The sequence below is a fragment of the Grammomys surdaster genome, unplaced genomic scaffold, assembly GCF_004785775.1.
Source record: "Grammomys surdaster isolate TR1022 unplaced genomic scaffold, NIH_TR_1.0 126248, whole genome shotgun sequence".
In the NCBI taxonomy this organism is placed as follows: Eukaryota; Metazoa; Chordata; class Mammalia; order Rodentia; family Muridae; genus Grammomys; species Grammomys surdaster.
Genome location: NW_021621048.1, coordinates 5,581,552 through 5,596,597, shown reverse-complemented (window position 1 = coordinate 5,596,597; position 15,046 = coordinate 5,581,552). Strand labels below are relative to the sequence as shown.

The window sequence follows — 15,046 nt, the reverse complement described above, 5'->3', positions numbered from 1 at the left end:
GAAAATTTTCGAGAGTATGTGAACTCAGAATTATTTTGTAATAGGAGCTTTGGGAGATGGCTCCGTAGATAAAGTGCTCACCACAGTACTCATGTTACATTTCATTTCATCTTTGTTCTGGGACACGAAGATGGTAGGTAGATGAATCCCTGGAGCACGTTGGCCAGCCAGCATCCGTGACTGATGAGTTTCAGGTTCAGTGAGAGACTTTGCCTCAAAAAAAAAAGGTGGCAAGTGACTAAGGAAGCTAGATACTCCACACCAACCTCTGGTCTCTAAACTTAACACACAAACAAGTGCACATATGCTCTTCCCTATGCCTCATGTAGGCCAAAATAAAACCCTTTTGTACAAATGCTAAGACATTTTTCACCTTTTACATTATGTTTGCATTTTCCCTGCTAGTGCAGAAGCAACTGGTAGGCAAACTTTAGGCACATTAGCATGAATCAAGGAAATGGCTCCAAAATACACTGTTGTATTCACTCCCACCTTATATAGTAAAATATGCTAGCTTAAGAATATTTCAGTGGGTGAGCCTAGGTGGGGGGCCATGCCTATAACCCCAGCATTTGGAGGGATAAAGCAGAAAGATTATGGGATTAGGAAATTGAAGATGACTCACTACTCACAAAAAAAGGGGGTATTATTTTTAATGAAGCTATACAATACTTAGGACTCAACTCATGTATGGGTCTTTCATTTTCATATCCTGTGTGATGAGACAAGTACATTAAATTGAATATGGTGGAGTTTCTTCATACTCCACTACTTCCAGAGTATGAAGATACAAGTCTATTTTATGAACTACCTACCCTTCTTGAAAGAATGCCTGACATAAACTTGTTATCTGACTTGGATATTTTGACAGATATTTTCTTAACTGAAGGAAAGAACCTGTTACTTCAGGAGTAACAAATGTTTTCAGTGTAATATCTATTTGAGCTTTCAAGGGCAAGTCAGAGTTCATGAAAACTTCTTAAAGAATTTACTTATGAACTTGGTGGTGTTAATAATGTGTTTTTAGATAACGGTGAAATTTGTCAGTATGTAGACACTTTGGATTAATTCTAGTTTTTAGTACTGTGGATGTCATATTTGAAACCATTTTTAAAACTTTATCTGAAGATGGATGCATCTGGACCCTCAGATAGTGATATGCCAAGTCGAACACGACCTAAAAGCCCAAGAAAACACAATTATAGGAATGAAAGTGCTCGTGAAAGCCTTTGCGATTCTCCTCATCAGAATCTCTCAAGAGTGAGTATTGCTAAAGACAACAAAGGACGGCTGACAGTTTGCTCTGTCCTTGATTGAATATGGTAGTTTGTACTTAGTTCTTTTTTTGGTATTTTGAGACAGGGTCTCAAACCGTTGTAGCTCTGGCTGTCCTGAAACTAACTCTGTAAACTAGGCTGGCCTCAAACTCACAGAGCTATGCCTACCCCTGCCTCTTGAGTGCTGGGATTAAAGATGTGTGCCACCACTGCCTGACCTTGTTTCATTTTATGTTATTTGAAATTAATATTCTTTATTAATGATAAACTCCCATTTATTGAAAGAAAAATGTATAGCTCATATTAGATGTTTCTTTAAAGGTGTTTAATTTCTTAATTTTTTTGAAAAATAAACATTTCAATGTAAAGTGATTATTGTCATATTTATTGAGTTATTAGAAATATTCAGGCAGCTAGGCAGTGGTGGTGCATGTCTTTAATCCTAGCTCTTGAGAGGCAGAGGCAGGCAGATCTCAGAGCTTGAGGCCAGCCTGGTTTACAGAGTTAGTTCCAGGACAGCCAGAGCTGCACAGAAAAACACTGTCTTCAAAAAACAAAACAAAACAAAACAAAACAAAACAAAACAAAACATTTAGGCAATTAAAACAATCCTTGGATCTTGTTAAATTGCTCAGAAAGGTGCTGGCTATGTTATCCTTGAAACAAGTTGGATTCCTAGAGCCTATGTACAGGTGCATGGAGAGAAATAACTTTACAAAGTTGTCTTGTGACCTCCACACACATGCTTGGCATGCACATCCATCTACCTTCAACATGTGTATATACACACAGTATAAAAAGGATAGATTCCTAATGCTCTGAGAGTTTATGTTCCCTTTGAAAATGAACAAGAATAGATGTTTCATTTGGTTAAATGGAGTCCTAGGACAATCAGGAACACAGAAAGAGGTTCTCTGTGTTTGTATGTGTGTGTTGTACACATATGTGTGTGCAGGTACAAGTAGAGGCCAGAGGTCAACATTGGGCATCTTAATCATTCTACCTTGTTTATTGTGAACCAGGGTCCCTTACCAAATCTAGAATTCCTCTTCTGTTCTGCCAGTGTGGCTAGCTGTTGAGCATTAGACACAGAGTGCCGGGGTTACAGACACATTTTCCACCCACACTGACTTTTGCTGGGGAATCCATGCTCAGGTCCCCATTGATATAGACATTTTACTGACTGAGTTTCAATCTTCCCCAGCCCTCGAGAATTGGGTTCATTACTACAAAGCATCCTCAGGTCTTCTATGTAAAATAAATTTTCTTGAGGTAGATATATAAGTTGGTGTACTTGTCTAGCATATATGAGGTCCTAGGTTCAATTCCCAGCACTATTTTAAAGTATATAACTTAAATAATTTTTCTTATGAAAAAGTTCAGAAAATATTAAGTCACCAGCCAGCCAGCATTAAATACTGGTCATACTTTTTAAAAAAAAAAAAAAAAAAAAAGGCAGGAATTCTTAATGTAGATCAGGATAGCCTTGAGTTCACAAAGATCTTCTTCTGTCTCCAGTGTGATTAAAGACATGTTCCACCATGCCATAGGAACACATCTTAAAATATCTTTTTTTTTTTTTTGTATTTTTATTTCAGCAAAATTTAACTTTTACATAAAAGATTATATTCTTCATTTGAATAAACACTCAGGTTTTTTTTTGTTTTGTTTTTTTGTTTGTTTGTTTTGGTTTTTTTTGCTATTTCTCTTTTGGATATATAAACAAAATTTGAGCATTCAAATTTTGTTTCTTTTCTTTCTTCCTCTTCTTTCTCCTTTCTTCGTTCCTTCTATTTTTCTTCCCTGTCTTGGCTTGAGAAAGAGTTTCTCTGTAGCTCTGGCTCTTGAAACTTGTTCAACTTGTTCTGTAGACCAGGTTACCTTGAACTCAGATCTGCCTGCCTGTCTCCCAACTGCTGGGATTGAAGGTATGTGCCACCATACCTGGCTACAAATTTAGTTTCTTAGAATTGTGTTTTCCCTTCAATTTCAATGTAGTTTTCATTTAAAACTAACTCTAATTACAGTAAATGATGGCAAGACATTTTTTCTTTTTTGAGGAAAAGATGATTTTGAATCTGTTTGAAAATTTCATTTTTGGGGTTTGGAGAATGGCTCAAGTGGTTAAGAGCATTTTTGCCGAGAACTGCGCAGATTTAGTTCCCAGTACACCACAGGTGACTTACAACTACCTGTAACTCCAGTTCCGAGGATCTGACATTCTCTTCTGGCCTCATTGTGCACCAGGCACACACATAGTACATCTGCATATATGCAGGCAAAAGACTCATAAAATAGAAATCTTAAAAGAGAGGGAAAGAGAAGGAAAAAAAATGGTCTTTGTGTTAACTGCTTATCTTTTACAGAGGGCTTAAATGTAACCTTCAAAAGAGGTGGCCTCAATGTTTCTCTAATATACTATGCTTTAAAGTCTAATTTAGTACTTTGTTAGCTTCTCATTTTAGTGAGGAAGAAAAACTTCAGATTTCAGTATTTTAGGTTGTATTTAATTAACCACCCTACTTTTACATGTATGAATCCTGAGTAACATGAAACAACTGAAGGCCTATAGATTATGTAGATCAGATTTCAGATGGAAACTGCTTCTAAGTTGTATAAATGAAGACTTCAGTAAAATGTTTCTTTGGACCAGCTAGGTGGCTCAAGTTGTAAGGGTTCTTGCCACCAAACCTGACGCACCCCAGGTTGCTTCTTGGGACCTACATGGTGGCTGGATGGCCTTCATACATATGCTTTGGCACATTTGCCCTGTCTCTTACACGCAGACACACAAAAACAAAAAAAGCAGAAGATCTTTGTGAATTCAAGGTTATCCTGGTCTACATAAAATAAGAGTTCATGTCTTTAAATTATAATAAATTCTTTTAAAATAAGTGAGAATTTCATTTATGTATGTTTTTTGATCAAATTCAGCCTCCATTCTTCCCCTTCCAATTCCTCTTACATCCCCCTTTCCCTCCCAACTTCATATACCTTTCCTTAATTTTAAAATTTTAATTAAAATTACATCATATTTACCCTTCTCTTTCTTTCCTCTATCCCTTCCTGTGTTCCCACCTCCTGACTTCCTTTCAAATTCACGCCCTTTTTCTTTGATTATTATGGATATGTGTGTATATATATATTTATATATACACATAAATATCTAACTACAACCTGCTGAGTTGTTTTAGTGTTGCTTGTGTATGTATGCTTTCAGGGCGGATCTCTTGGTATTGTATAACCAGTTGTGGGCCTCATCCCTGGGGAAGACTAATTCTCCTTCTCAGCAGTCTTTAGTTGCCTGGCTTCTGTCTAGAGGTAGGGTCACTGGAGATTTCCTTCTTCCACTTTAGCATGTCTGTTGGTGGTGTTATTTCAGGTCATGTTTTGGCAATAAGGTTTCACGGGTGTCATTTCTCCCTGTCATTTTTAGGAGACAATCTCTCAGCAGACTTTCTGGTCTCTGGCTCTTAAAATTCGTTCCTATAGGTGTGTTTTAGATATATTCCTCGGGCTTGAGTAAACCCCCCTCTCCCCCCCCCCCCCAAATCTGAGTTAGTTATTCCTTATATTTTGAACAGTTGTGGTTTCTGCAATGGCCTCTCACTGTTGCAAAAAGAAGCTTCTTTGAGAGTGAGGGCTGCACTATCAGGCAAAGGCAGCTCTCGAGCCTGGTCTCACATAGCTTGGCTGTGCTGTGAAGATGGCAGCAGACAGGGACAGGATGGAAGAGAGAAGGAGGAATCCCGCTTTGTATTCTCTATGCCTGTGTATTTACTTAGTCCCGCCTACACAGTATTATATAAATTGGCTATCATTTGTCTGAACTGCTTGGCATGGGAAGTTTATTGGTTTTTTTTTTAAGATTTTGACTTCTGGAATATTTTCATATACTGAGGTATCTTGGGCATGGGATCCAAGACTAAACATAAAATTCATCTCTGTCTTATGTATATATCCTACACATACAGCCCAAAGGTAATTTGTTGCACAGTATTTTACACCTGGTATAGAATGTTTCACTTGTGGTATTGAGTGTTTCAGATTTCGGATTTTCAGATTAGGAATGCTCATGTGTGTTCAAAAAATATTGATAAAGTTTTATATATGCTGGAATATGAATGCAAAGTAGATGGTACATTCTCAACAAAAAATGAAATTATTATTATTATGTTTATATCAGTGTTTTTGATATATGAGGTACTTAATTAAGTTATAATGGATGTGATGTGATTTTTTTTTTAATACCTGAAACGGAAGTAGATGGTGGCTTCCTGAGAGTGGAAACAACATCCTTCCCATTTCAGGATGTTTCCTGTTGTAGCTACATTTGCCTACAGCTGTCTGCCCTTCTCTGTGCTTTTTTTTTTTTCCTCCCAAGCCTTGGTTTTTATTTCTTTGTTATTTTAACCTTTATTTCCCTTTTAAAAAATGGGTCTTGCCTGTAACTGACTGAGAGTTAGGAAATAAAAAGGATCCCTTAATTAGTGGATATTTATATCAGAATGATGCCTAATAGGCATCTAAATTTGGAGTATGCCAGCTTTTCTTTGCATTGGTACTTTAAATTAGAAATTTCTAAAGATGACCTTATCAATTAAAATATGTTAAATTTATAGGTAACATTAAAATTTGTATGCAAAGACAAAATAATCTTCTTTTTTTTTTAAATGCAGCCTCTTCTAGAAAACAAGCTTAAAGCATTCAGTATTGGAAAAATGAGCACAGCAAAGCGAACTCTAAGTAAGAAGGAACAAGAGGAACTGAAGAAAAAGGTGATGTTTGAAGTATATTTTAAGTTATACTTAGAAGTGAATGTGTAAGGGAGTAGCAGCCATGTTTCCTGAAGAATTTGACTTCTTGATGTTTGCAACTCCACACAAGTCAAGTATTTAACACAGATGTTCAGAATTTGGATTCAGCTTTTCTACCTGTCTTTTGATATATAATATAGCTCTATGTGATGATGTGTTCTTGTTGTCAAAGTGTGAGTGTATGTTTGTGTGTACATGTACTGTGTTGTACTCATCTCTCTTAGACGGATGCTATAGAGTGAGGGTACTTTATCTTTTTAAATTAAATGTTTTATCTTTGTGATTACTTGTAGGATAGAAACATTGAATGTTTTTATAGTGTCATGGATTTGTAAAGTCCTGTTGCGAGATTTGTGGTTTTGCTCTTTGGAGAGGTGCATTTTGGTTTTCTTCTAGTTTTCCTTTTGAGACATGTTCCTGAAAGGGAAATGTTGGAATGGTAAATTAATAAATGTGCTTCTTCGGTACTTGTCAATATTGTTCTCTGTAGGGCAGGGACATTTTGTTCTCTATCTGTAATGTGTTAGTGTTTGAGTTTGTAGTTCTTTCAGTGGCAGTACAGTTCACCAGCCTCTTGCCTCTGTTTTATTTCTTTTTATTTTCCTTCTGGTTTTAGTCTTCCTTGTAAAAACTATTATAATCAAGTTGTCAGCCTTTTCTACAATTTCTGTGTTTTTAACCAAGTTTTTCTCCTTCTTTTCCATTTCTGGCTTATAGAGGATCCCTGTATTTTCTTCTAGGATCTGTATTCCTAGGAGAATCCCATTGGATTCCTAGGATTGTTTCCAAAATGTAATCTTCATACAGTTTTACATGTTACATAGTACAAAAAAATTGATTTGGTTTTATCTTTTTTTCAACTAGTTGTCAGTAAGTTATGCCAGTTTTGTTTCTGTGAAAGTCAGTGTGTTTCCCTCTTGACACTTGATGCTTCTTTTATTGATGTATTTATCCCTTTATTGAGGAACACTTTTCTACTTGTTCTTGGATGTATTTCTTTTTTGATTTGTTCTATTCTGATGGATTTGGGTTTCTGAGGTAGAGTCTTACATAGCGTGGGCTGTTCTGGAATTCTGTCTTCCTCTCTGATGTCTGAAGTGATAGGAATGTGCCACCATTCTCAGCTTGGTATTTTAATCATATATATTTGAGGATATTTAGATGGTTTATAGGTGAGAATGTCAGTTCTACTTTTTTTTTTTTTTTTTTTTTTGGTTTTTCGAGACAGGGTTTCTCTGTGTAGCCCTGCCTGTCCTGGAACTCACTCTGTAGACCAGGCTGGCCTCGAACTCAGAAATCCACCTGCCTCTGCCTCCCAAGTGCTGGGATTAAAGGCATGCGCCACCACCGCCTGGCCAGTTCTACTTTTTAAAATGCCATGTCAGGAGTATATAATGTGGCTTTGCTTCTATTGTATCTCTGATTATTTGAGAATGAAATTTTGTATTTGATGAATTAAGTCATCATGCCTTGGAGAACTTTTTAAATAGTAATAGGATAGTACGTTCTTATATAGTCACTTGTCCTACAGTTTGGCTCTCGATTGTCTTTAAATACATTTACTTGTTTATCTGCATGTGCTAAGTTCTTTTTTGCATCTCTAAATTTTTAGTAAAGGAGCAAAGCCTTTTTGTTTTAATTACTTAACATTTGGGGCTGGTGAGATGGCTCAGTGGTTAAGAGCCCTGACTGCTCTTCTCAAGGTCATGAGTTCAAATCCCAGCTACCACATGGTGGCTCACAACCATCTGTAATGAGATCTGATGCCTGAAGACAGTTACAGTGTACTTACATATAATAAATAAATAAAAATCTTTTAAAAATTACTTAACATTTAATTATTGGTAATATATAATGTCCACCAAGTATTAGATACTAGAATTATTTGAGAAGGGAGAGGTTTATGTATTCTATTTTTTTTCTTTTATGTAGATGGGTGTTTTGTCTGCTTACTGTATTGTGTGTGTACCTGTTATCCAAAGAGATCAAAAGAGGGAGTTGATCCCTTAGGACTGGAGTTACAGATGGTTGTGAGCTGCCATGTGGATGCTGGGTCCTGGGTTCTTAGGGAGAAGAGCCAGTGCTCTTAACTGTTGAACTTCCTCACTGCATGGTGACATTTGCCTTTAAGCCAGCATTTGGCAGGCAGATCTCTGTTCAAGACCAGTTTGGTCTACATATAGAGTTCAAGTCTGCTTGACCTCTACAGTAAAATCCTGTCTCAAAACAAAAACAAAAACAAAGCAAAACAAACCAGTTAAACCATACCCAAACAGCAATTCTTGTGTAACTAATATTTCGTTACATATTTAGGAGGATGAGAAGGCAGCTGCTGAAATTTATGAGGAATTTCTTGCTGCTTTTGAAGGAAGTGATGGTAATAAAGTGAAAACGTTTGTTCGAGGCGGGGTTGTTAATGCAGCTAAAGGTAAGTGCTAAGATCTGGCTTTGAACAAACCTTGGATGGCGTGACAGCAGATTAATTATGGAAGACATTTGACAGCAGATTAATTATGGAAGACATTTGACTTTGAATTTCACTTTTCTTTTCTATTAGCACCCTCTAGTGGCTAGATTAATTAATAATATAAATGACCATATATGGAATAATGAAGACTAAATTTGATTAGTTTGATTGTATGAAAGAGATAATAATAATAATAATCCCAGTACCCTTCAAGTTTAAAAAAAGCAAATTTTGTTACAGAATTTTTTTTTGTTTTTTTTGCTTTTTGTTTTTTTTCGAGACAGGGTTTCTCTGTGTAGCCCTGGCTGTCCTGGAACTCACTCTATAGACCAGGCTGGCCTCGAACTCAGAAATCCGCCTGCCTCTGCCTTCCAAGTGCTGGGATTAAAGGCATGCGCCACCACTGCCCGGCTTACAGAATTTTTAATGTTTTGTAGTTTTGCTATAAAGTGGTCAAAATGTGATTTTATATTTAGATTGAGTGGTAATATGTAAATTTAATTTCATGTTCAAATCTTAATACTAAAAGCATACTAATTTTCTTAAGTAAAACTAACAAAAATTAAAATTATATGAATATTGGTTTTACAACCTAGTGTTTTAAATTTCAGATGAACATGAAACAGATGAAAAAAGAGGTAAAATCTATAAGCCATCTTCAAGGTTTGCAGATCAAAAAAATCCTCCAAATCAGTCATCCAATGAAAGGCCACCATCTCTTCTTGTGATTGAGACAAAAAAGCCCGTAAGTCATTATTAAATAATTGAGCATTTATTTTAGAATCCGGCGTTATTACTGGTCCTCTGAGTGCATCCACTATACAAAACTTCTGTTTTTTTTTTTTTTTTTTGGTTTTTCGAGACAGGGTTTCTCTGTATAGCCCTGGCTGTCCTGGAACTCACTCGGTAGACCAGGCTGGCCTCGAACTCAGAAATCCGCCTGTCTCTGCCTCCCAAGTGCTGGGATTAAAGGTGTGCGCCACCACCGCCCGGCTTATACAAAACTTCCTATGGTTTATAAGTCTTGAAGTAGGTGTTGAGTTTTGATGTTGTCTAACTCAGTCATTCATGTCAATAAGCGGTGATAGATTAGGTTAGGACATGGCACTGATAGTCTTTGAACATTGGTCGCTGTGTTTGTATTACATATTACAAGTCAAAAGTTGGGTTGTAAATTTAGGGTAATACTGTTTTTTTAAAGAGTTCTGAATTAAAATCCTAAAATTCTTAGCAACATGTACATATTTCTTGGGATGGTTCTAGGACCTCTCTCAGAGTTGTTTCCGTTTCCTAAGTTCTCATTATAGAGTTTTTTGTTCATTGGAAATAGTTTTACAGGAAATAATAAGTTGATAAATGTGTGATCTGGTCACTTGGAGCCACACTTGGTTAATTAAATATGATTATATTAAGTAGTAAGATAGATTTTTCTTGTGTGGTATCAAGATACCTCTGAAAACAAAACATAACAGCTTTATTGCTATGTAATTCACATACTTTAAAGTTTGCTCTTTCAAGTGTATATAATTAGGTGGGCTATTTTAGTCTATTTATGGTTATTCAAAAATTGCCATTTTGCATTTGCAGAAATTTTTATCATTGTAAAAAGAAACCATAAATTTTGTTTAATCTTCTTTATTTCAACTATAACTTATTATATTCTTCATAGCCACTGAAGAAAGGGGAGAAGGAAAAGAAAAAAAGCAATTTGGAACTTTTCAAGGAAGAACTAAAACAGTAAGTTTTATAGGAAGAATCCTATGATAGGCATATTGGACTGATAGTTATAGCTGTTGGTACATATACTAGTTAGTATCAGCTGGCTTACAAGTGAGCGTTCTGTAGCTACAATGGATAGGATGTGCTTGAAAATCAGTTAGCATTTATTTAGTATCTAATGCTGCTTGTAATGTAAAGATTTAATTCAGTTGGCTTATTTTGTGTCTGGAATCCTGTTTATTCACTGGGGTAGAAATGAGGAGCAAAATCATAAGTAGTAGTTTTATGTTGAATTTCCTTTTCACTCTAAAAGAGTCATGGGTCCTGTCTTGTGACTGAGGGGCTTACTAGTCTTAGTTACAATTATTGCTAATGCAAATACACTACATTATTTGAAGATGATACTTAGATAAGCCGTTACTAAATATGAATAATTTGTGGCTTACTCTTATTTGACTATAAATATTTTCAACAGAATTCAGGAAGAACGTGATGAGAGACATAAAACAAAAGGCAGGTTAAGTCGGTTTGAGCCTCCTCAGTCAGACTCTGATGGTCAGCGACGTTCTAGTAAGTGATGTCTATCTTAAAGCACATATTTATAACTTATTGTCCTAGAAACTAAGAGTTGTTTTCTTTTCTCCCCCTTTAAGTGGATGTGCCTTCAAGAAGAAATAGATCGTCTGGTGGTAATACCGATTTTTTGCTTTTTTAAGTATTAGAAATCGTCTCAACTTTGTATTTCGCAAGGTGTAACTTGTTTTCTCTCCTTATTCTAGTTCTTGATGATTATGCACCTGGCTCACATGATGTAGGAGATCCCAGCACTACAAATTTATACCTTGGAAACATTAATCCACAGGTAATATAAAGAAAATAAAATGTTGGCTTATGTTCATTTTTTTTGTTGGATAATTAGATAAAATTAAGATTCTGAACCTGACAAATCTAATGGAATTAGATAGTATTTAATAATAACTTGGGACTTATCAGTTAGATCCAAATTGATTCCTGTACGTTGGTGAAGATGTGTCTTCCTTTTTAGTAACTAGTTTGTGCTCTTTGAGGCACTTCTTTCTGATATGTAGCTTGCTTTCTTACACAGTTCCTCTTTTTCTCCTTGTTTTCTTGTTTAAGCTGGAGCTTGGGCTCCTTGTTTTTCCCATCTCCCCTGTGCTGTGATTGCATAGGTGAAGATCCCAAGATCTTCAAACAGGGAGAGAAATCAAACATACCTTTGGTTCCAGTAGCTCTTAAGATGCTAAACCCTAGTTGCTTATTTAAATAAACTAGAAGGCTTCTAATATGAAAGTATTTCAAATGCCCTGGTAGGGCAGGGTTTTTGCTCACGTAGTTTCTAGTATTTGAATGTAATACTGTAACATTAATATGTTGCTTTCTACTTTTTAAAATGATTGAGCTTTTTGGGCTGCATAGAATTCTTAGCCCCTCCCTTTTTTTTTGTTGCATAACCAAACACTCTGATCTTTTACTAGATGAATGAAGAAATGCTGTGCCAAGAATTTGGAAGATTTGGACCATTAGCTAGTGTAAAAATTATGTGGCCTAGAACTGATGAAGAAAGAGCACGAGAAAGAAATTGTGGCTTTGTGGCTTTTATGAATAGAAGAGATGCTGAAAGAGCTCTAAAAAATTTAAATGGTAAAGTTGTCAGTGTCCATTTGTAGAATTCAGGTATTGCTTTGGTGTAGAAAATCAGTCATAAAAACTCTACTGAGAATTGGATCTGATGGAAAACATACAGAGGAAATTTAATTCAGAAGTACTTTTTTTCTGGAGCTTGTTAAAGTAACCTTTTTTCTTTTTTCTTTTGTAGGAAAAATGATTATGTCTTTTGAAATGAAGCTAGGTTGGGGTAAAGCTGTACCTATTCCTCCACATCCAATATACATTCCACCTTCTATGATGGAACACACACTCCCCCCGCCTCCATCCGGACTGCCTTTTAATGCGCAGCCTAGAGAGCGATTAAAAAACCCCAATGCTCCCATGTTACCACCACCTAAAAACAAGGAGGATTTTGAGAAGGTAATTTTAAAAATGTACATAAGGCTGCATCTACTATGTAAATACTGTATCTGTGGTAGTTTTTCTTTTCAACAGTCTTATAGAAATATGTATGTTACTCTGGTTCAAGAGTCTTAGAGAAATATGTATGTTACTCTGGCAACTCATAAATAAGTAAATATGTTCCCTGCCTTAGCCCATGAAAACCCTATATTGAAATATTAGGTCATATTTAATATTTTTATTTGTGGCTACCATTCCCTTTTGACCACTTGGTGAGCACACCCTCTCTGCCCCCAGTGTTGTATTCAGTGTTTGGATTTACTTTGTTTTGAGAACGTGATAGTTTTGCTTTGGTTAAGTGACGACCTTTCAATTAAGAAAGCCCACCTAAATAGTTAAATTATTTGGATGACAACAAACTAACTTAGCTTTCAAGGTCTTGAGTTATTAGACTATATAATAGCATATATGATATTTCAAAAATAGTTAACTAATCTAGTAAAAACAAAGGGTGAGTATTTTTCTTTATTAAACATAAAACCAACTTAATTTCAAGTTATAAGAATTTGTTGGTTCTATTATGAGTTAATTACACTTGAAATGCCAGGGCTGGTTTTAAAGGCTTGGGAACAAAGTAGCAAACTGTATGGTCAGAGGCAAACAGTTAATTACTTCACAAATTAAATCTTTATCTGATAATTCTCAGTGTAGTACCTGTCTCAGTGCATTGATGTGCATTCTAGCAGGAATGTTCTGATGCTTTTGCATTTGGTGAACATTAATTGTTCACTGTGAACACATCCATTTGCATTTATGTAATTGCTTAGTATATAATTACTTCAAATGCAGTGATTGCCTGCAGAACTTGTGATTAGATGTGTAGTGTTTTCAATGCATATGTATATTTTTGCTTGTTACTTGTTAACAATACTCACATATTCTATGTTTATTATCTGATGTGACTTCATATACAGACTCTGTCGCAAGCCATAGTCAAAGTGGTTATCCCAACAGAAAGGTACATGTTTTTCTTTATTATTACTGATCTAAATATAGACAATATCCCCTTCTGAATTGAAAAGAATTGGTGTTGAGGAAAAGGTAATATCTTGACTGAGCAATGGCTCCTTCCCAGTACATTTGGGGGGATGTGTAAAAATTAAGTTTAGTACATTTTGCAATTTTATGTCATCTTTTCTTTTGCCTTTTATTGTTATCATTTTGGAGAGTTTTTAAATAGCTTTAGAAATTAGAATGTTTAAATAGAGTAATGTGGAGCTGTTCTGGTAATTTGAAACTATTGTGAAGGGAAAATAGGTATATAAGTAAAACAAGTTTTAAATTTTAGATATTACTACAATTTGACCTGCTTTATTTATATTGGTTTCTAGATTATCTACACTAAATATACAATCTTGGTTTTAGATCTTAGTGGAGGTGCAGTTGTATTAGTTTTTTTCCTAATTGATTTTAAGAAGAAATTCCAGTTGTTTTCATGGACACTGGATGTACTAGGATCTTTTAGTCATAATAACAAAGGCGTTTGGATCTCTTTTCCTTTTCTTTCTTCTCCCTTTTTTTTTCTTTCTTAATACACTGCTAATGGAGAGCAGTCATGTAGGTATGCTCTTGCTCAGTCAAGCTCAGCCTTTTCCCAAACACAGAAACACAACACTGGTTGAATAATAAGTGAACACAAAAGAATTCCAAATTCTCTTTGACATTGGCCTTGGTGAGCAACACCAGCTGAACTGTCTGCGGCAGCGGGGGACCAGGAAAGCATCATGGGATGGATTGGGAAAGTATACAGTTTTTGACCAGACATTGGTACGATTGACTCCAATAAATGTGGTTTTTATTATAACTGAGAGACTTTTTTTTGTTGTGGTTACCCAGAATAAGATAATTACTGTTTAAAAATAAAATAATGCACTTTAAAATATAACATTTTTGTACTACACTGTTTTGACTTGATAGAAAAAGTAATTTTTTTAAATAAGAAAATTATATAATCCTTAAGGGGAAGAGTATAGTAACAGCACTTTCCTCTTGATTCCAAGTCAGCAGCAACTAATTGTCACATTTTGATTTTAAATAATCATATGAAACATTTTAAAACTTCCTTTAAACTTATAATTTAATAAAGATAGATTTTTATTAGTTACAAGCCTGTTTAATACTATAGTGGGTTATTTTTCCACTGTTAAAAATGTTTATAGGGAAAGTTTTTTGTAGCATTCAAAAAAAAAAAGTCCAGGAATTTTATGTGTGACTCAGCTTATTTTAAAACAAAAATTTTTATATATATGTATATTTTACTGCAAAGTTTTGACTATTAGAATGTATCGTTTGGTTTTAAACTTGATAAACCATTTTTCATGTTCTTAACTGAAGTCAAGTTGTTATTGACTATATTGATACAAATCTCTGGGTCTATAACATTTGTCCTCCTGGTCAATGGCCATGTTTTATGATTTGCACATAAAACTTCCCTGAGTTTTAATTTACCTTAGAGCAATGGGGATTTTGGAACTGCGTAACAATTGCATGGCCCGTTTCTAAACAGTGCCACGAACTGCATGGTGTTGAGAGTTCCTTCTTACTACAGAGCAGTACTGTGTATCTGCACAGCAGTTAATACTTTTGTGAAGGAAAATAAATTTTAAGTTAAAATTAAGTGTTTTGTTTTTTTAACAATTTGAAGTTGAATTGATAGTTCTAAATATATAATTTCC

General features: G+C 35.2%; 1 protein-coding gene across 4 annotated transcripts in view; it reads left to right on the top strand.

The window, feature by feature from the left end:
• Positions 1–15,046, top strand: part of U2surp (U2 snRNP associated SURP domain containing) — a 53,822-nt gene that overhangs the window by 10,526 nt on the left and 28,250 nt on the right. The window contains exons 3-13 of one of the 4 annotated variants that reach the window (XM_028758942.1): positions 1,129–1,260; positions 5,957–6,055; positions 8,408–8,522; positions 9,173–9,306; positions 10,231–10,298; positions 10,756–10,850; positions 10,934–10,966; positions 11,060–11,142; positions 11,777–11,942; positions 12,118–12,329; positions 13,286–13,329. In XM_028758942.1, coding sequence (XP_028614775.1) covers positions 1,129–1,260; positions 5,957–6,055; positions 8,408–8,522; positions 9,173–9,306; positions 10,231–10,298; positions 10,756–10,850; positions 10,934–10,966; positions 11,060–11,142; positions 11,777–11,942; positions 12,118–12,329; positions 13,286–13,329 — 1,181 coding nt within the window. Of the gene's footprint in view, positions 1–1,128; positions 1,261–5,956; positions 6,056–8,407; positions 8,523–9,172; positions 9,307–10,230; positions 10,299–10,755; positions 10,851–10,933; positions 10,970–11,059; positions 11,143–11,776; positions 11,943–12,117; positions 12,330–13,285; positions 13,330–15,046 lie in introns of all 4 variants that reach the window. The other 3 variants (XM_028758941.1, XM_028758944.1, XM_028758943.1) reach the window with 3 other exon arrangements.